General features: G+C 39.7%; 1 protein-coding gene across 1 annotated transcript in view; it reads right to left on the reverse strand.

Annotated features, from left to right (window-relative positions):
• The window catches only part of CD96 (CD96 molecule), a 120,999-nt gene that overhangs the window by 87,568 nt on the left and 10,362 nt on the right, over positions 1 to 23,069 (reverse strand). Inside the window, exons 3-4 of the mRNA XM_036745645.1 lie at positions 18,261 to 18,385; positions 5,709 to 5,901 (exon numbers count right to left, since the gene is read on the reverse strand). Of these exons, the coding sequence (XP_036601540.1) occupies positions 5,709 to 5,901; positions 18,261 to 18,385 (318 nt within the window). The remainder of the gene's footprint in view (positions 1 to 5,708; positions 5,902 to 18,260; positions 18,386 to 23,069) is intronic.

Raw genomic sequence — 23,069 nt, forward strand, 5'->3', positions numbered from 1 at the left:
TCTTCTTTTTTTATTTTTTAAAATTTATTTTTTATTATTTAATATTTTTAGTTTTCAACATTGATTTCCATAAGATTTTGAGTTACAAATTTTCTCCCCATTTCTACCTTCTCCCCACCCCTAGATGGCATATATTCTGATTGCACCTTTCCCCAGTCTGCCCTCCCTTCTGTCACCCCACTCCCCCATCACCTTTTCCCCTTTCCCTTTACTTTCTTGTAGGGCAAGATAGATTTCTATGCTCCATTGACTGTATATCTTGTTTCCCAGATGCATGCAAAACAACCTGTTTTTTTGAACATTTGTTTTTAGAACCCTGAGCCCCAAACTTTCTTCCCTTCTCCCCCCTCCTTGAGAAGGAAGCAATTCAACATAGGCCATACATGTATCATCATGCAAAACACTTCCATAATAGTCATGTTGTGAAAGACTAACTATATTTCCCTTCATCCTATCCTGTCCCCCTTTATTCAGTTTTCTCCCTTGACCCTGTCTCTTTTCAAAAGTGTTTTCTTTTGACTACCTCTTCCCACAATCTGTGCTCCCTTCTATTATCTCTCCCCATCTTATACCCTTCCCCCCTACCCAATTGAGTGTGTTATTCCCTCCTTAAGTCAAATCTGATGAGAGCAAGATTCACTCATTCCCTTTCACCTGCCTCCTCTTCCCTTCCATTATAACTGCTTTTTATTGCCACTTTTATGTGAGATAATTTCCCCATTCTATCTCTCCCTTTCTCCTTCTCCCAATATATTCCTCTCTAACCCCTTAATTTTAATTTTTTTTAGATATCATCCCTTCACATTCAACTCACCCTGTGCCTTCTGACTGTATCTATATATACATATCTATCTATCTATCTATCTATCTATCTATCTATCTATCTATTCCCTTCAACTGCCCTAATGCTGAGAAAGGTCTCATGAGTTACAAATATCATCTTTCCATGTAGGAATGTAAACAAAATAGTTCAACCTTAGTAAGTTCCTTATGATTTCTCTTTCCTGTTTACCTCTTTATGCTTTTCTTGATTCTTGTATTTGAAAGTCAAATTTTCTATTCAGCTCTGGTCTTTTCATCAATAATGCTTGAAAGTCCTCTGTTTTATTGAAAATCCATATTTTGCCCTGGAGGATATTACTCAGTTTTACTGGATAGGTGATTCTTGGTTTTAATCCTAGCTCCTTTGACCTCCGGAACATCACATTCTAAGCCCTTCAACCCATTAATGTAGAAGTTGCTAGATCTTGGGTTATCCTGATTGTATTTCCGTGATACTCAAATTGTTTCTCTCTGGCTGCTTGCAACATATTCTCTTTGACATGGGAATTCTGGAATTTGGCTACGATATTCCTAGGACTTTTCCTTTTGGGATCTTTTTCAAGAGGCAATCAGTGGATTCTTTCGATTTCTATTTTATCCTCCGATTCTAGAATATCAGAGTAGTTTTCCTTGATAATTTCTGGAAATATGATGTCTAGGCTCTTTTTTTGATCATGGCTTTCAGGTAGTCCAATAATTTCTTAAATATCTGAGGTGATATGATACTCCTCTCCTGGCCTGTGCTCTGGTCTGTGAGTGCAAGTACTCCTGTCTGCTGGGTAACTACCAGGAGGACTCCCTCTCCACAGTCACCACAAGCTCTGCCACACCAGGGCTCCTCCTCCCCAAGAACTGCCAACCAGGACCATGACCCAGATCCAAGTAGGGCAAAGCAAGAGAACCCTGCCTCTGTGCCAACAAAGCACTCCCTGCACTCATGCTCTGCCACTTGATTCCTCCCACCGTGTGGGTCTGGGGCTGGAAGCAGCCACCACTGGACCTCTTTGAAGCAGCTGTTAGAGTTTTCTGCTTCTGCAGCCATGCCACCACCAGGGCTACACCCAGACCATCCACTTCTCTCACCCAGATCCAGCAGTTTTCCCATTGACCTGCTCCATTGTCTTTGGCATTTGTTAAACTTGGCTCTTCTTAGAAATGCAATGATCTAAGACAATTCTAAAAGACTCAAGATGGAATATTCTATCCACATCCAGACAAAGAACTACGGAATCTGATTGCAGATAGTAGCATACTATTTTTTTTTCTTTTTCAAGGTTTTCCCTTTTGTTCTGATTCTTCCTTCACAACATGACTAATGTGGAAATATGTTTAATATGAAAAAAAGAACTGGAGGAGGTTCAGAATTCACTTTGTCTAAATGCCTCACTTTACAGAGGAGGGAGCTGAGGTGAAATAATTTGCCCAAAATCTATGGGTTAATGAATGATGGAGGCAAAAAAAAACCTAGATCCTTTGTCTCCACACAGATCAATCAGTCAACCAATCAATAAACATGTATCAAGCACCTACTATGTGCCAGAAGGCAGCTAAGTGGCTCAGTGGATAGAGTGCTGGGCCTGGAAGCAGGAAAACCTGAGTTCAAATCTGGCCTCATACACTAGCTGTGTGACCCTAGAAAAGTCATTTAACCCTGTTTGACTAAGTTTCCCCATTTGTAAAATGAGCTGGAGATGGAAAACGCAAACCACTCTAGCATCTTTCCAAGAAAACTCCATAGGCAGTGATGGCATGATATGGTTTATGGGTCGCGAATCATTGGACATGACAGAATGACTGACAACAACATGTGCTAGGCACTGTGCTAAGTGCTGGGGGATACAAAAAGAGGCAAAGGACAGTCCTTGGCCTCAAGGAGGTTACAATCTAATGGGGGAGACAACATACAAACAAATACATAAAAAGCAAGCTCGATCCAGGATAAATAGGAAATAATTAACAGAGGGAAGGTACTAGAATTAGAATGGGTTGGGGAAGGTTTCTCATAGAAGGTAGAATTTATTGGGACCTAAAAGGAAACTGAGAAAGTCAGTAGTTGAAGCAGAGGAGCAAGAGAATTTCAGGCATGGGGGACAGTTAGAGAAAATGCCTGGAGCCAAGAGATGGAGTATCTTGTTGACAGAACAGCCAAGAGGCCAGTGTCTCTAGATCAAAGAGTATGCTTGGGGGAGTAAGATGTAAGAAGATTGGAAAGGTAGGTGGGGGCTAGGTTATGTAGGCCATTGCAGATTACTGAATGGAATGGGGGTGGGGTAGCAGTTATGTGTGACACGATCAGACTTGTCTTTTAGGAAAATCATTTTAGTGGCTGAATGGAGGATGAATTGAAGTGGGGAGAGACTTGAGACAGGCAGATCCACCAGCAGCTACTGCAATGGTTCAGGTGTGAGGTGATGGGAGCCTTCATTAGGGTAGTAGCAGTGTCACTCTCTCTAATGCACCACAGTATGTAGATTAGGTTTTCACCAAAGCATTCCTGTTATCACTGTAGAATGGTTATTTTAATATTTAACTAAATCCACACATATATACATACCCAGGGAAGTCCTTATACTGTTCTCTCCCCTTACAATTTTTACCACTCACACCTTCATATCACCTGCCCACCTTCACCAAAAAAATTTCCATAGGGGATTTGGTTTGTCAAAGTGGGTTCAGGGAATTTACATGCATGGATGGATATGTGATGGAGCCAGATGGGAATCCTTGCATGATCATAATTTGTCTTGCCTATATACAAATTGGTAAAGCCAGATATAAATACAAATTAAAATGTCAGGCATAGACTGGCCTGATACAATATTTTATAAAAAGAATGAGAATGCTGTGGAAACAAACAATAAAAGCAGGGAGATAAAACATAGTAAAAACTAATGGAAAACATTAGCAATGATATAAAAGGCATCTTTGCAAAACAAAAAAAGTAGGAGATTTAAATGTCAGAAGTATTACTACTTTGAGCTATAGCTAGAGGAACTTCGGCTAATGAAGATTATGCTGCCAGGATCAAGAATGTAGATTTTATCCATATTCTGGATGGTTGCTTTGGTCTATTTGCAAAAATGCAGAGAATATTGCATTAGGGTAGAACTTTATTTCAGGAGCCTGACAGACTGTTGAGGGCATAAGTTGAACTTTTTTTTTGTTTAAAAAAAATCAAACATTTTCTAGCTCTCAGAGACCTGACATATACCATTTTTCTTAAACCAACAACTTGAGATAATGTGAGGAAGAAACAAAAAGTGTGTGTGTGTGTGTGTGTGTGTGTGTGTGTGTGTGTGTGTGTGCGCGTGTGTGTATGCATGCACATGCTTCACAATGTTTTTCATCTAAGACAAGTGGTGGGATGGGGGTTATTCAGTAGAAGAAAATGTATCCTGGAAGAGTCTAAAGTTTTCATATTGTTGAAAGTGTAGCCATCAAAGGGAGAATAAATGACACTGTTAAGGGGAACAGAGTGGAGGGGGTGGGAAGAAAGGGTGATGATGGACAAAACCAGAACCACTGACATCAGGGGCAGGGCAAGCAGGATGAGGTCAACACCTTAGAAATTTCTTGCCTGGGACAAAGCCCCCGCTTTCACATGCTAGTTACTGCTCCGAACAAAGGTAAAGCAATTTGAGACATATCTACAACTTGCCCCTCACTCCACCCCCTTCTAAAACTGTGATTGTTTTTTCCCGCTTTGTTGTTCAGTGGTTCCAGTCATGTCTGACTTTTTGTGACCCCATTTGAGGTTTTCTTGGCAAAGATATTGGAGTGGTTTGCCATTTTCTTCTCCGGATGATTTTACAGTTGAAGAAACTGAGGCAAACAGGGTTAAGTGACTTGCCCGTTATATAGCTAGTAAGTGTCTGAGGCCAGATTTTTAACTCAGGAAGATAAGTCTTCCTGACTCCAAGCCCAACTCTATCCACCACACTACCTTGCGAGTATATAAAAAGAAGTGAATAAGATTCTAAATAAAGGAAAGGAGTTTTTGGCCAGTTCTGTCACACATAGGGCCAAAAGAAAGCAGTAACTTTCTAGCAATATTTGCAATTACAGAAGCAGATTTTCCATTTCTTTTCTGATCTTTTAAAACAATAGATATTTCACATTACCATTTTACTTTTCTCTGAACCCTTTTCTTTTCTCTCCACTCTTTCTCGCCTGACATTCTTATTTTAAAATTGAATTCCTTGTTAGCATAGGCGTGGAGAGAAATCAAAACCAAGGACTTCTGTTTATTTAATTTTTTCCTTGCATCACTGGGCAACATGGTCAAACAGAATTTTCTCCTTACCTTCTGAAATTGTTTCTTGCTAAATCTTTGCATTGTAAGTCAGGCCACAGTGAATGGTTAGAGATGAGCTACATATTCCTAAAACTCAAGAGATGATAAAATGGGAATCTTGACAGGTCACTTTTCTGGGAGAACTTGGGTATTTATTCATTCCAGCACATCTGGAATTGGCCCTGCAAGGGCTACTTGAGCCTGGGGATAGGGGGAGGTAGAGCAATGGTCTCTTTCTACTGCTATGCCTTGGTGCTCCAGCAAGCAATGCCATATGATTAGGTTTTTAGCAATTACAATAAAAGTGATTTCTAGTACTATTGGGAAAAGTGGAGCTACAAATGAGCCATTGGTCACCCAGCCTACTAGCAAGTAAACACTGCAGTCTTTTATCTTATTCTATTTTGTTAACTGAGTTTTTGGTTGTTGTTGTTAACTTCTTGACCTAAAATAGAGAATATGAGGAACAAAACAGTTTTGATTGGACTACTCAGAGCCAAATCTTGTCCTCTACAATGCAAGGCAATGTTAAACACAGGAGATCCACCTGAAAACATCTGTGAAGTTGAAAGGAGAACCAGAAAGTTCTTACCAAAAACTTTAATTCTGGTGACATTCTTCAGGGTTTTGCCAGATTGGAATGTAACATGGCAGGAAAACTTTCTGTCATCATCAAAGATTTCAACTGATGACAGGTAGAGTCCATGGTCTTTAAGAAGGACAGTTCTATTCTTCAGAAAGGTGTTGTTTTGGATGATGAGAGTTTCTTGCATTCCATTTTCCTCCTGTTGAGAATATCATTAGATTTGATTTTCAGTTTAAAGTCAATCAATCAACAGGGATTGATTGAGCCTGTTATGTCCTGCTAAGGACACAAATACAAAAATGAAGCAGTCTTTGCCCTCCACGAGTGTTCATCATTTCAAGGGAGATCATTGTATTGGTAAGTAAGGTGGAAATTTTTTTTTTTACCGTTTTCTCTTTTAGAATGCTAAAATAATCAAGTGCCTTTGATTAAGTCTTGCTAGATGCTAAGCTCCAGGCCCACACCCTTTTGCTAACTAGATATGAAGCCCCCGGCCCACACGCTTTTGCTGATTAGATGTGAAGCCTAATTGTTAACCTCTTAAAGTTGCTTTCCTTAGAAAAGCAGATCAAATAACCTTTGCTGGCAGCTCTTCTGTGTGCTGGTGTTATTGGCCTTACACCCCCACAGCAGCTACAAGCCAAATTGTTGTTGCAATCATCTAATTTCATCAGCGGTATTCGTGTGATGGTTATGCTGGTTATTAGGCAGGCAGAGCTGTCGATCACTTGTACTCTTTTTTCCCCTACCTTTTTGTGAGCTGTGCTACTCCTCCTTTTACAATGACTTTCCTAAGCCACTCTCTCAGCTCCTCTCCTCAAGAAGTGACTTTCCTCTCAAATTTAGCCCAGGCAAGATAGCAGAGGCCCTGCTTCCAGTTCACAGCAGTCACTGCTGCATGAATCATGGCCTAGGGGAACCCCAGTATAAGCATTCTCTCTGCCCTGAATCCCCATCCAGAGACCTCAATATGGCAAAATGTTATTGTTTTACATCTCTCTCTCTCTCTCTCTCTCTCTCTCTCTCTCTCTCTCTCCTCTCTCTACCTGGACTCCCCACTTGCTGCTACATTTGAGCAATAATAATACTGTAAAATATATATATATATACATATATATGTATATATATATATATAGAAAGAGAGAGAGAGAGAGAGACAGAGAGAGAGAGAGAGAGAGAGAGAGAGAGAGAGAGAGAGAGAGAAAGAGAGAGAGAGAGAGAGAGAGAGAGAGAGAGACTGGAAGCACTTAGCACAATTGCTAAATTGGGGGGGGGAAAGTAAACATTTAAATACAGAAAGGTAAACAAACTTTCAAGACTCAGAGGAGGCATCTCTTTCCAAGGAGAGGCATCAAACCTCGAAGACATAGTGTCACATCTCTGGGAAGCAAGGGAAAAAGGGGAAGAAGGAGTCTGAGGGGGAAGATATGAAACTCCCCAGGCTCCGCCTATAAGCCAAAGACAATTTATCTGAAGCAAAAGGTAAGCCCAGATACATGCAGTACACAATATATCCACACAGACTCAGTCCTAGAATCTGGCAATAACTAACTAATGGGGACTTCCCTCCATGGCTTTCCCTATCCAGGACTCCTACAGTCCGCCACTGACCCTCTCAAATCCCAGGCTTTTTTCTCTTCCCCTTAAAATGCCTTAGAATGGAATGATCTAATTTGTCAAAATCAGGCCCCTATAGTTCTAAGGTTAGGAGGTAAAACTCCCCAAGCGATTGAGGAGGAGACACTGAGAAACCTCTGTCTGAAAACAGCAGGCATCTATCTCAAGCTTTTTGTTAAATAAGTATACGGTCAGGCATGCAGTCAGTCAATAAATATTTAATGAGGACCTCCTCTGTGCCAAGCTCTGTGCTAAGCGATGGAGATACAGACATAGATAAAAGATAGTCCCTGCTCTTCAGGAGCTCACAGTCAAATGGGAGAGACAACATATAAACAACAAATATGCATGTACATATAGGATACAAGCATACACACATATACATAATCTATCTGTCTATTTGTCTATCTATTTTTCTGTCTATCATCCATCTATCTATCATCTATTTATCTATCAATCAATCTATCTATCTATCTATCATCTATCTATCCATCCACACACAAGCTATATACAGAATAAATTTGAAACAATCAACATAGGGAAGCATTAGAATTGGGGGGAGGATTAGGAAAAACTTCCAGTGGAAGGTAGAATTTTAGCTGGGTTTGAAGGAAGCCAGGGAACCAGGAGGTTGTGATGAGGAGGAAGAGAATTCCAGTAATAGGTAAGAATCAGCTAAAATGTTGAGTTAGGGGATGGAGCATCTTGTGCAAAGAGTAACAGGTAGGTCAATGTCACTGAGCTACAGAGTATGCGAGGGGGATACAAGATGTAAAAAAGATTAGAAAGGTAGGAGGTAGAGGTTATGAAAGGCTTTGAAGGACTTTAAATGGCAAACAGAGGATTTATATTTGATCCTGAAGGTGATAGGGAGCCACTGTTTATTGAGTGGTGAACTTTAGGAAGATCACTTTGGCAGATGAATGGAGAATGGCCTGGGATGAGTATTGTTGTTGTTTGTCCTTTGTTCCCGAAGAGGACCAGGACATCAGGAAGGTGATGCCATGACTTGCACTTGACTTTGATTTGAGTGAGGGAGGGCTATGCAAAATCACCAACCTCACTTTCTCCTCCAGAGCCATCTGGGTCCAGTGGCAAAATATATATCAAGATAACTGGAGATGGCCCTGGATGCAGTGGGAAACCTTGGCCTATTCTAAGTTAAGGTCTTTTCCCAGGTCTCAGTTTGACTGAGGCAACACCCGTTCAGGGATTAAGGCTAGGTAAGAAATGAGGCAAAGAACAGGCCTCTTTTACCAAGTTGAAAAAAATCAATCTGTGAGGGGAATAACCTCAGGGTTTCTGGCAGAAACAGAAACATTTACTTTCAACATTCACTTTGAGCCATTGTTGGCCAATCAATGAAAGCCAGAGTGATTTGGGTGTATACCCAAATACAGTGGTGTAAGTGTAAATGTTTAACAACAGAAAGTGGTTCCAGGCTTTCTGGGGGAAAAATGTATGTGCACTCACACTTAAAAGTTTAATCTGTATTACTAACATTTTCTCCTTCATTTTGTAAAGTCTAGATAATCAACAAACAACAAATGAAACTCTGATTTGCAATAAATGTCTGTTTCTGAGGTGTAAATGCTCCCCTTAAAATTTTAATAATTGTTCTTCAAGCCAGGTTAGAGCTGGCTCCAGCATACCCCTGTGTCTTTGACAGAAATAGTGAAATTTGGAAGAGGGAAGGGTTTAGAGGGAAAGATAGTAACTTCAGTTTTTGACATGTTGTATTTGTATCCCCAGCACCTAAGACAGTACCTGGAACATAGTAGGAACTTAATAAATTCTCATTAATTAATTGACTTGACAACAGAACTAGGAAATATCAGAGTGGATTTCTAAGTCCAATGTACTTTGCAATATGCCATGTTGCTTCTCAAATAATTTCCTATATGAGGAGAAAGACTCATCTTTGTATGGCCTATCAAGACGTTTTTCATTGGACTTTGGTCTTGTTATGCCTGGCTTTGACTGTTGCCTACAAAATACTCCATCTTTGAAGGTCATTTGGTGACTGAAAAAGGATGTCCCTTTCCTTTTCCTCACAAACTCTCACTTTTCTCTTCAGAACAAGCTAGTTCTTAGTTGTCTTAGCTAATAGGGGAAAGAGGTATTGAATAAAAGTAAATGTATAGCATTTCTAAATTTCATTTACTATGTTCCTAGTACTCAGCAGATAGTAGGTACTTAGTTGTGTTTGTTGACTGGTTAGTTTGTTCCTAACTACAGAAAGCCTTTTACAAGAGTTAGCAGCAAGCAACAAGACTAGTTGTCTCCACAAATCCTTTAAGAGTATCTTCAAGGGTAGGTACTGTAACCTTTCTTTGTGTTTGTATCACCAGAGCTCAGCACAGTGCCTAGCATATAGTAAGTACTTACTAATCTCTTGTTGATTGACCAATTTATAGAAGAGTTCATCAGCAATGAAAGGATAAGCAGGAAGCAAGAAGGAAGAGGCAATACAAGAAAATCCACAGATTGGATGTTCACCCTCTAAAGGTAGCCATATTCCGTTTTCTACTCTCTCACTTTCTCTTCAGGGAGAATCCAGGAGAACTAGAAGGCTATTTGAGAAGCTAAAAATAGGATCCATTTTGCCATCTTTTCACAAGTGCTTGTCCATCATCGACTGTAGAAGGTAAATTACAAGCAATATTTAAAGATGTTATCTTGTAGGAAATGACAATCAGTAGGGGACAACATTAGGGATCTTTGTTGTCTATTTCTGACTTTCTCAATGACTCCTTGAGTAAGCTTGGAGAATATATTTGATTGTTCTCTACCTTAGTATATAAAATAAGACCATTACTCTTTGTCTCCATCTACTAACAGTAATTTCCTTTTAGTTCCAGCTCAACTAAACAAGGTTATCCTCTGAGTCCTCCATACTTATCTCCAAATCAAGGGTCCCTCTGCATAAATGGCTAATTAAGTCAACCAAGCTAACCACAACAAAGTCAAGATGGCAACTATTATTTATTTAATTCCTAGATTTGCTCATTTACGATTTAATTTGGCAAACTTGTAGTTAGTATGGGCCGGGTATGGGGTACTGTTCCAGTTTTGGAACTCTGGTATGAGAGCAGAACTCGCCTTCACATTTCCTCGGTAGCTGCCTGGACTTGTGTATTCTAGGTAATAGGACTGAGGATTGAGAGGATGTGTCTGGAACTGAAAACAGTGGTCTTGTCATCCATCAGTCAGTCAACAACCATCTTTCTAAACCAGTGAATATAGCAATGCACCTTATTTTTTGGAGGGGGGAAGGCGGGGCAATTGGGGTTAAGTGACTTGCCCAAGGTCACACAGCTAGTAAGTATGTCAAGTGTCTGAGGCCAGATTTGAACTCAGGTCCTCCTGACTCCAGGGCCAGTGCTCTACTCGCTGCACCACCTAGCTGCCCCTAATAATCCTTTATTAACCTGTTACTATGTGCCAAGCATGGTGCTAAGTACTGGGGATACCAAGAAAGGCAAAAACATGGTTCTTGCTCTCAAATCATGAATTGTTAGGCTGAGCAAAAGGGATTGAACTATTTGTTCAATTTGTAACTTAGGTATAATTTCCAAACTGAAAACATCCAGACTTATAGCAAAAACTATCTTGTTTTTTCTGCTGTCTTCTGAATGTCAAGTAATCCTTGCTTACTTACTAGGAGCAAGTTTACTATGATTGCTGATATTATCAGCAAAAATAAGTGGTAGAGTACTTTGTTAAGCATAGTACAGTGTTAATATATAGTACTACGTAATATATAGTGCAGTGTTAAATATTTTAGGAGATGCCAGAGCCAAGTCAGATATCATACTTAGACAGGATGCCTAAGACTCTGGAGAGAGACATGGATAGTGCAGAAGTAGAGGAATCCTTCCCCACCTTCACCCTACTCTTCCTACTCACTCACACTCACTCACTCACTCTCACAGTCACTCACTCACTCACGCACTCACTCACTCTCACTCTCACTCACACTCACTCTCTCACTCTCTCACTCTCTCTCTCTCTCTCTCTCTCTCTCTCTCTCTCTCGGCTTAACTCTAGGGTGGATAGCTAAGGTGGTGCAGTGGATAGAATGCTGGCCCTGGAGTCAGAAAGACTCATCTTCCTGAGTTCAAATCCAGCCTCAGACACTTACTAGCTGTGTGACCCTGGGCAAATCATTCTGTTGGCCTTATTTTCCTCATATATAAAATGAGCTGGAGAAAGAAATGGTAAGCCACTCCAGTATCTTTGCCAAGAAGAGTTGGACATGACTGAACCAACTCTAGGACATGTACGGAGGTTTTCAGGCAGTGTTGTAGGAGTGTAGAGAGCACCATTCTAGCCACCGCAGATTACCTCAATGGGATTTTGGGGGAGTTCGAAGCAGAGGAGCTGAATTGTATATTGTTGAGATTATTGCTCCTTTTCCCTCACTGGGACTTTGATCTCAGGGTTGTGGAGGGCTTCTTTAGAAACCCTTCGGGTTTCCTGGATTATTAGTCTTAAACACATGAGAGTGGAGAAAGGAGGAATCCAGAATGTGCTACTTCACATGGTACTTTTGGTGATGGATAAATGTATGACAGTGGGACAATGACCTTGAATGGTCATAAGGATACTTAACCCTTTTTATCTAAGCATCAAAAGCCACTTGGGGAGTCTTAGTACTGCATCTTTCTGTTTCAATCATTTAAAACAGGGCTGTCCAACCTTAGGTTTTTATTGAAACAATAGACACTATATTTTGATTTGCCATTTTAGTGAGAGCTCTGCTGTAACTCGGCTTCATTTACTAAAGCATTTATGTAGGCAGGCCACACAAATTGCACTGTGGGGCTGCACCTGCAGGCCACACTTTGGACAGCTCTGATTTAAAATATACTAAGCTTTAATGTGTGCATATTTCTTTGTGGGTCACAGATGGTGGGGAAAAGAGATAAGAATCTAAATGAGGAATGAACAAAGGAAATCTTCTTGCAATAAATTTTGGGTTTGCCAAATTTGAGTGGATGATATGGTAAGTTTATGAGATGATTATTGTACATTAAAATATAGTACTCCTATTTTACTGAATTCTCAAATTTATCCATCACCAAAGAGCCACCTAAGATAGGATATTTTGGATTGCCCCTCCCTCTGCTTCTATGTTTTCCTTACTTTTTAAATTCTTTGTTAGTAAAGATAGATCTCTGAAATGGGAGAAGGAGGGATACACAGTGGGGAGGCAAGTTAGGTGGTATAAAGACTAAATACATCAGCAAAATCTATTTTTAAAAAGCTTTTGGGGGAAAACACCCCTCTACCGAACTTGAAGAAGCCTGGGCCAAGATAGAGGGCTAGGTCTTGGCTGTAAAAAGGACAATTTTTTTTTCAATTATCTACAGCTGCAATGTTAGCCCTTGACCTGAAGAGGATACCTGACCATCACCCAGATAAGATCTACTCTCTACCTTTCTTAGCTACCTTTACAAATGGGGATGAAAAATCATCAATTCACAAATATGAATAACACCCAGCACCTGCTCTCAAGCATCTTACTCTGTAAAAGCATATTAGCCTGGCAGACCAGTACATGCAAGAGAAGCCTTATAAGGCTAGAAATATTTATTGAATGAGATGTAGCAGTGTCATCAAACTCAAGTAGAAAAGGGGGGCCATTAAATCATACAGAAAGATCCCCATGGAATGCATATTGATTAAGAAAACCACATATTAACATTTTCTATGATCTATTGCATTTTTATTTACTTTGTTAAATATTTTCCAATTGCATTTTAATCTGGTTTGGTCTGCACTCAGCAGTGTTGTGTGCCAGGAGTGTTTGATATCTCTGATATATAGGATTAGAGAGGAATCAGTAGTCTTATCACACTTTTCCTATATCCTTGAAAAGGTAGCCTCCATTGAGCTCAGGTAGCCTCAAACCTTAACTTCCTGCACTCTGCAGTGCACTATGGGTTCTTTTTCTCAAAGACTTCAAGGTACTGCAGGATATTGTTCCAATTCTGAGCTGGCCCACAGCATTCCTTAAGGGAAAGGTTTTTATACCCTAAAGGAGGGCTGAATGAACAAGATACTAACTGAACTTATGACATCTCTTGGGATAGTCTTATGCCAGGTATTTCAGGGGGTGGCCTGTGGCTGGGAGAAACTTCTAACATGAGGGCCATGACTAATGTTTAGGAGGGGTCTGAGAAGCTGACGCTAGATGGTACGTGCCTTCCATACTAGGGACTATGGATTCAAGCCTCCTAAACTAATCTGAACATCTACATAGATAAGATACTGTTACCATGCACACAGATAGGTTCATTGTCTATATGTTCTTCATGTCAGTCTGCCATAGTCTACCACCATCAAGCTGCTGCCAAAAGGCAAAGGACCATCTTCATAAAATCTCTCCATAGCAATTAACACTATACTATGCACAATGAAGTATACTACCAATTTTTTTGCTGATAGTAACAATTATAGTAAACTTGCTCCTAGTAGGTAAGCAAGGATTAATTGACATCTAGAGGACAACATAAAAAACAAGATAGTTTTTGCTATAAGTCTGGGTGTTTTCAGTTTGGAAATTATACCTAAATTACAAAATAAAGGCATTTGGGAGGGGAGTTCATTTTTTCAAATCAGTAAAGCATCATTGCCTATCTGACATTTATTACAAGGTGTTCCGAAGGCCTTACATTACAGGCCAATAAACTTTTTATCACATCCATGTTTTGAACCAGTAAGTAAGTATCTATCTGAAAGCTGTATTGTATCCTGTTTGTTAAAAAGTCAATTTATTATTAAGAATAATTATTATTTTAACAGCATAGTGTGTCAAGTCTTTCCCCTTTCTAATCTATCCTTCACATAATTGTCAAAGTAATATTTTTTTCCTCCAATTACATGTCAAGACAATTTTAGCATTACTTTTTTTTTCAAATTTTGAGTTCCAAATTCTCTCCTTCCCTCCCCCACTCATTGCGAAGGTAAGCAATTTGATATAGGTTATACATGCAGAGTCATACAAAACATATTTCCCTGTAAGTCATGTTGTGAAAGAAAACACAGACAAAAAACCATGAAGAAAAATAAAGAAAATAAAGAAAAAATATGCTTCAATCTGTGTTCCGACTCCATCTGTTCTTTCTCTGAAGAGGGATAGCAATTTTCATCATAAGTCCTTCAGAACTGTCTAGGATGATTGTATTGCTGCAAATAGCTAAGTTATTCACAATTGATCATCATACAATATTGTTGATGCTGTGGACAATGTTTTCCTGGTTCTGCTCATTTCACTTTGCATCAGTCCATGTAAGTCTTTCCAGGTTTTTCTGAGAGCATCCTGATTGTCATTTCTTGTAGCACAATAATATTCCATTATAATCATATACAACTTGTCCAGCCATTCCACAACTGATGGACATACTCTCAATTTCCAGCACTTTGCCACCGCTAAAATAGTTGCTACAAACACTTTTATACACAGGTCCTTTTCCTTTTCAAAGTGATATTTCTAAAGCACATATCTATCTGATCAAATTGCAACTCTCCTCTGTAAGTTCTCATAATTCCCTGTTCCCTCAGACTTCAATCCAAATTTCCCTGGCATTAAAAGCCCTTTACAACATGGCTCCAAATTTTTCTGTTTTCTTGTCCATTTCTCCCCTTTATGCATGCTCAGATGTAGCCTAGCTGGGTTCTTGCTGTTCCTCATACATAGCTTAGCACAGATACTTCATAAATGCCTGTTGGTTGATTGATGACCTTAGGTCTCTCATCTCCATACCTTTACATAGACTGCCCCCTCCCACACCTGAAAGGTACTCTGATTCCTCTTACAATCTCTAGCTTCCTTCCAAGCTCAGCTCAAGCACCACTTCCTTTATCAACCAATCAATAAACATTTGTAAGCATCTATGTTTGCCAGGCACTGTGCTAAGTTCTACATGAGGCTTGTCCTGATCCCTAAAATTATTAGTTGCCTCTCCACTATAAATGACTTTGTATTTACTTGTATGTACCTATATGTCTACACATTGTTTCCTCGACAGAATATAAGCTCCTTGGGGACAGTACACGTATCATTTTTGTCTTTGTATTCTCAGCATCTAATGATGCTGCTCCTTTCCAATATCTGACTGGCTCTTCAGAATAAGCCAGTTCTTAGTTGCTTTAGCTAATGGAGAAAAGAGAGGAAGATCATAAAAAATGAAATGTATGGTGTCTCTAAAACTCATTTACTATGTGTACAGTGTCCAGCATACAGTAGGTACTTAATAAATACTTAATTAATTTGCTGCTAGTTGCCAATATTGTTTTATAAGAATGACTTGTAAGCGACAAGAGCAGTTGTCTCCACATACCCTCTGTTGGAATCCTCCAAGGCAGGTACACTGTCTGATGTTTGTATTTGTATGTGGAGTGCCTAGCACTGTGCCTGGCACATAGTAGGTGCTGAATGAATGCTTGCTTGATTGATTGATGAGTAAGAAGTGAGAGTAAGGTCTAGAGCACTGATATCTTTAGGGAAATCTCTATATTAAAAAAATCATTTCACCAGGACCAGATCTGCAATTCTGTTGTTAATTATAATCTTTAGAGACTTGTCTGAATCACTGAGAGGTTCAGAAGTGACTTGCTCCTGGTCATAGTACTAGTACTTGTCAAAGGTATATCTTGAACCCAGAACTACCTGTTTCCAAGTGTAGATCTCTCTTATGTTTATAATAATATAGATGATAGATAGAGAGAAATATAGATAGATAGATAGACAGATAGATAGATAGATAGGGTGAGTGAGTGAGTGAGCATTTATTAAACACTTACTATGCACCAAGCACTGTGCTAAGAACTGGGGATACAAAACATAAAGGGGAGCTGGAAGGAGGAAGAAAAAGATGGGGAGGGAAGGAGCTTACTGGAAGATGGGGGGCAGGGCAGTCAGCATGGAGGTGGAGTCAACTGGGGAATGAGTAATCAGTGAGTAGGCCTCACGGTGGGGTCATCCTTAACGGGGCAATATATGTGGTTCATGACATCTTTGCTGTACATATTTCTTTTTTAAAATTTTTTTGGGGGGAAGGTAGGGCAATTGGGGTTAAGTGACTTGCCCAAGGTCACACAGCTAGTAAGTGTGTCAAGTGTCTGAGGTCAGATTTGAACTCAGGTCCTCCTGCCTCCAGGGCCGGTGCTCTACTCACTGTGCCACCTAGCTGCCCCAATATATTTTTTTTCTCTTTTTTTTTTGCAGGGTGGAAGGCAGGGCAATTGGGGTTAAGTGACATGCCCAAGGTCACACAGCTAATAAATGTGTCAAGTGTCTGAGGTCAGATTTGAACTCAGGTACTCCTGACTCCAGGGACGGTGCGGTGCTCTACTCACTGCACCACCTAACTGCTGCTTACATATTTCTTCAACCAAGGCAGATTACCTTCTCATTTTATTCAATTCTTGTCCATATTTCCCTGTCCCCCCTCCCTCCCCACTCCCCATCCTGCAAATCTTCCATAAAATATCTGCCCAACATGCATGGATAATAGTCACTAATATTGGACCCATAATAATATTAATTTAATTGGCAATAAAATGCCTCCCAAGGTTATATTTTAGAGATTGTAAGTCTTTTGAGGGAGATTAACTACTATAAAATGAAAAGCCACCTTTTACTCTGTGATAGGATGAGAATAAGTTGTTTTGCATTCAACTCTCTCAATCCCACAGCTATCAATTAGAAACAAGGGCTTAAAATACGAGCGGACTTTTTTTGGCACAAGGAACTACACAAGGCATTTAATTACCAAATGTGTCAACGCAACGATCCTTTAAAGCAGAGGTTTCTTCCAAAGAGACTCCTCTAAGCTCCAGTATCATCCTCTTTTTTTAAAAAATTTATTTGTTCAGGGGCAGACTTCTCTGGTCTGGTAGCAGAATCAAGGAAAGATAGAGCTCTGAAATTTGCTTCCCCCATCCTTTCACTCTGTGACCTTCAGCAAGTCATTTGATCTTTCTTTACCTCCTCCATTTATCTAAGCAGATGTCTCAGCAGGATATTGAGCTAAGGCCTAAAGTATTAGATAAAAGAGTGAGCTAGTCAGTGAGTTCCTGCTCATTCAAAACACTATTCTTCTCCAACTATATATAGCACAGTAAAGGGTCACTCTGTGGAGTGAAGGGGTTGGGGAGGTGTTAGGAACAAAATGAAAATACAGCCTCCTTGGGGGAAATACACTATTCCGTGCCCATCAGGCAAGAATACTATAAAGCAATAATGCAGCAAATACAAATTAGCATACAGTGAAGCAGTTCAAGATTTGGAATAATTAGGATAATGACGAGATTTACATATATTTCTCCATTACCAGTGGGCATTTTTGCTGTTCCTCCCACATCATACTCTGTCTCTCATCTCCAGACTTTGCACTGCTTGTCTGCCCAAGTCTAGGATGTCTTCCCTCCTTTCCTTATTCTCTGAGAATCCCTAGTTTACTCTAAGATTCACCTTAAGCATGAGTCATTTTTGAGTCCTCCCACTTCTTTTCCCACCTCCCCCAAAATTACATTGGATTCATTTTTAATGTATTTTTATGTTTACATATATATGCATTGTCTTGCTTCTAGAGCAGGGCTGTCCAACCTTAGGTTTTTATTGAAACAGTAGATAATATATTTTGATTTGCCATTTTAGTGAGAGCTCTGCATAGCTGGGCTTCGTTTACTAAAGCATTTATGTAAATTTCTGCACTCGTAGGCAGCCTATCACACTGCTGTGGGCAGCATTTTGGACAGCCCTCTTCTAGAGGGCAGGATTTCTTTGACTTTTGTCATTGACTCTCCAGTTCCTTGCCCATTGCCTGGCATATAGAAGGCACATAATAAATGCTTGCTGATTGATTGAATATTATTAAAACTCAGTCAACAGGTAAATTTCACTTTTTCATTGAAAACAAAAATGCTTACCATCAGCCAAGCAACAGTAATCCCAGATGAAGCTACTGAGGATATATTTTGAAAACATGGGATTGCCAGCGTGTCATTGAGTAATACTTCGACTGTATAGTTGCCACCCCTCTCATCTTGTGTAACTGTAGCAAGATGAAAGAAGAAAAAACAAAATGTGAACAATCATATTTTAAGCTTATAAAATTTCTTTCATCCGAAGAATGTGGATACTTTCACATGTGATACATTAATCCTCAAAGCATTCCTATAAAATAGAGGGGAAAAAAGGATGATCACCTCACACTTTGCAAGGATAAAACTGAGCTGCCAAGAAGCAAGATGAGTTGTAAATGTAAGACTGAAAATCACAGGCAGAAGAGAACAGAACTCCAAAGGAAATTCACCAGCACTCTCTACTCAGTCTTTTTTTTTTTGGAGGGGGGAAGGCAAGGTAATTGGAGTTACATGACTTGCCCAAGGTCACACAGCTGGTAAGTATCAAGTGTCTGAGGCTGGATTTGAACTCTGGTACTCCTGACTCCAGGGCCGGTGCTGTACTCACTGTGCCACTTAGCTGCCACTCTCTACTCAGTCTTGATCCTGAATTAACAATCAAGTCTCTGGTCACATTTGCCTGGTTCACAAAAAAAGTATTTTATCTTTTAGCCCAGTAATGCATGTTGTCCCTTTAGTTAAAGGTAGGAATTATGCATGTGTGTGCATGTGTGTGTGTGTGTCTACATGCACTTATGCAACCATTAAGAAGCAGTAATGCAAAAATACAGCTCAGCTGAGCCCATAGGTTTGGAGTGTTTTTTTTCTACCTAGTGATACAACTGAGGACATATTTTTAAACCATGAAATTTCCATGTTATCAAACTATGTGGAAATCTCCTATTCAAGTAACACATAATGAATTTAAAATACCCTTCCTCTCATTCCTTCCCTTCTCGTCTCCTTTTCTCTCTCCTCCTCTTTCCCTTTACTTACCCAGCTCTTCTCTCTCTCCCTCCCTCCCTCTTCTTTCTCTTGCCCTCTCTCTCTCTCTCTCTCTGTCTCTCTGTCTCTCTCTCTCTCTCTCTCTCTCTCTCTCTCTGTCTCTCTCTCTCTCTCTCTCTCTCCCTCCCCACTTCTCCCCCTCCTTTTGTATCTCAGTTTCTGTTTCTCTCTGACTCTTCCTCTCTCTGTCTCTGTTTCTGAATCTATGTCTCCTCTCTCTCTCTCTCTCTCTCTCTCTCTCTCTCTCTCTCTCTCTCTCTCTCTCTCTTCCACATGAGGACTTTACAACTTTGGAAAGTGATGTCTTTGCTTTTAGAGTTGTAATCTTTATATTTCACATGGATGAGATCACAGATCCATCAAATCATACTTCCTAGGCAAAAGCCAGACTCTCATTCCTAATAGCTTACAGATCAAGGAGGAAAGAAGATCAGCCATGGAAAGAGGGAAACCAAGAATAGAAAACATTTCTAAAGCTTTAGTGATAATTGGAAAAACTACTACAACAACAAAATTTAGATTTCAATTTTTAGACTGTATATATATATATATATAGATAGATAGATAGATATTTATAGATATGTACATGTATCTATATGTATATATCTATGTCGGTCTCTCCTATCTCTAGCTCCATCTCTGACTTTGTGTCTATTTATGCATATGTATAAACCTTAGAGCCTAATTTTCTGGATGCTAATCAGAAAAGCTTTGGTGCATAACTATGTACCAAGTACCTGAAATGCAGCTCTCAGGCTTATTTTAGAAATTACTCTGCTGTGGGGTGGGAAGAGAGGAACAATTTCCTTTTAGAATCCTGAGAAAGCATACATGCCATTTTCAGCACCTTGACATTGTGCTAAGTGGTGTTGTTCAGTCTTTTCAGTCACGTCTGATCTTCATGACTACATTTGGGGTTTTCTTGGCAAATATACTGGAGTAGTTTGTTGTTAACTTCTCTGGCTCATTTTACAGATGAGAAAACTGAAGCAAGCAGGGTTAAGTGACTTGCCCAGGGTCACACAGCTAGTAGTCTGAGGCTGGATTTGAAAGCACGAAAATGAGTCTTCCTGACTCCAGGCCTACCTGTACCATCTAACTGCCCATTCTGCTAAATACAGGCTTCCATATTTTCACACTAGTTCTATAGCACCATAGCACAGAGGATAAACACAGGTAACATGCTCTCTGGAAGACCTCAAGGGAGAGAGAAGAGAAGAAAATAGCTTCTCAAAGAGAGAACCCTGGACTGATGTCTTAAGTACATATTAATGCTTTGTGAACAGAGGAGAGGAAGAGAAATGCAAATGATTTGGAAAGCAAACAGGAAATACTGCTTAACTCCAAACATTGACGCATGTCACTTGGGGCACACTACTTCAACATACATTTGTATATATGTTTATATGTAAGTACTTTAGAAGTGATTTTACTCCACACAAGGTTTGCCTACCAATTAGCTTGCAAACTCCCAGAAGGCAGTATGTCTGTCAATACTCAGTAACTACTGTTGACTCACCAGAAAGGTGGATGACCAAGTGAATGACTCCTTTGGTTTTTGCCATTGTCTAGCACAGGAGTCAGAAGTTGTATGAGTCATGACAGATATCAATAGAGATGGTACATCTCTTGCCTGGAAAAGCCCGAGGTTCAGCTTAGAAAAATATGGGAGGAAAAGAGGTAAAAGAAAAGATCGCTGACTCATAGATATAGAGCCAGATGGGACTTAAGAGATTATCTGGATCAGCCTCTTCTTTTCCTCATTTTACAGTTGAGGAAACTGAGTCCCAGAGATTAGTTTGACTGATGAAGTGGAAGAAAAGGCAGGAAAGCTAAAGGGGAAATGGAGGCGGGGGAGGAGGAAAGAAAAGAGAAGTCCATTTGGGTGGCATATAATAGGATCATAGATTTAAAAATGGAAGTTATCTTTAATGTCATATAGAGTTCATCCTCTTTATCTAAAAATGGAGGAGTAGCTCAAATTATAGGTTGTTGTTCAGTTATCTTCAATTATGTCTGATTCTTTATGACCCCATTTGGTGTTTCTTGGCAAAGATACTGGAGTGGTTTGCCATTTTCTTCTCCAGCTCATTTTACAGATGAGGAAACTGAGGCAGACAGGGTTAAGTGACTTGACTGGGGTCACACAGCTAGTAAGCATATGAGGTTGGATTTGAACTCATGAAGATGAGTCTTCCTGACTCCAGGCCTGGCACTCTATTCACTGTACCACCTAGCTCCTTGAAGTCACTAGGTTACTTACTAGTGGCATGGGAATATGTGCACCTAGACTCCTTTGGTTCCAAATCCAATATGCTTTCTACTGTACCATAGTGTTACTACCTAGGGCTCAAATCAACTGCCTGATATACTCTCCCTTGGCCAACATCTTAGCTTTCGAGCTAATAGTGATTGCTTGTCTGCTACTCCGACATTGTCTCTAAACAAGCAGCAGAACCATTTCTAAAACATTCAGACCATCACTTTGAAACTGATCTGCACTAAAGTTACATTCAGGAAAGTGTGAGATTAGTTCTGCCTCCATGTCTGTGACCTCTATCTCCCTAGTGGTTTGAGGAGGTATTGGATAGCTACCAGTTCAACGGACCTAGGTTCACATTGTATATATAATTTTAAATATCTATAATGTACTTTCCTTAAAGGTGTATGATACTCTCTTTGCTTCCTGGCAATCAGGGGTTAAGTGGTTTGCCCTGGCTCACACAACTAATAAGTGTCTGAGTTCAGATTTGAACTCAGATCCTCCTGACTCCAGGGCTCATGCTCTATCCACTGCACCACCTAGCTGCCCCTCTCTTTTCTTTTTAACATTCCACCTGTCATACCCACCAACCCTTTCTGGATGGTGAATTGATTCAAGTTGCTGATGCTAAACAAAATCATATCATGACTTGGTCAGGACTACAGATTTTTAAATGGCAGGAGTGAAGACAAGACAGAACACAATGCTGTCCATTTTCAGAAAACCTGTGTAAATCATTATTAGGAAATGAAATAAGAATGGCTAATTTCTAAACCATGATTTATGAAGATAGAAGGTACCTGAAAGGTCATTTACTTCAACATCTGCCTAAAGCATGCAATAATCTGCCATAAAATTAATGATAAATCGTCATTCAGTCTCTTCTTGAAGACTTCTAGTGACAAAGAACTCACTCTCTTCCAAGAAAAGACCATTCCATTTTTAGAAGTCTGCATTTTTTATGAAGTTCTTCCACAAATGGCATCAAAAAGGGACTGACTCCTTATAACCTGTACCCATTGGTCCTAGTTCTGCTCTCTGGGTTTAAGCAAAAATATCCAGTCCCTTTTCCTCAGGATAATTGTTCAAATGTTTAAACCCAACAATCATATTACCCCTGGCTCTAAGTCCTCTCTTCTCCAGGATAAACATCCTCAGTTCTTTAAAACAGTCCTTAGGTGACATGGTTTCAAATTCTCTCACTCTCCTAGCCATGGGTCACTGTATAGTCTGTGGTTTGTTTTTCTTACAATGTGGCCTCTAGAACTCAACACGATTGTTCATATGCAGTCTAACAAAGGTAGAATATAGTGGCACCATCACCTATCTTTTTTTGGATGCTACATTTCTTTTAATACAGTCTAAGATCACATTAGTTTTTGATTTAAGGGAATTTTTTTGCTTTAATGTTATACAGTTAATTCATATTGAGTTTGCTATTCCATAAATCCCAGGTCTTTTTTTTTCAAATGTAATACCATCTAGACATTTATTGTACAGATACAATTATTTTTTAAAACTTAAATATAGAACTTCCCCTTTATCACTATTAAAATTCATCTTGT

This window comes from Trichosurus vulpecula, chromosome 2, assembly GCF_011100635.1.
Source record: "Trichosurus vulpecula isolate mTriVul1 chromosome 2, mTriVul1.pri, whole genome shotgun sequence".
NCBI classification, from domain to species: domain Eukaryota; kingdom Metazoa; phylum Chordata; class Mammalia; order Diprotodontia; family Phalangeridae; genus Trichosurus; species Trichosurus vulpecula.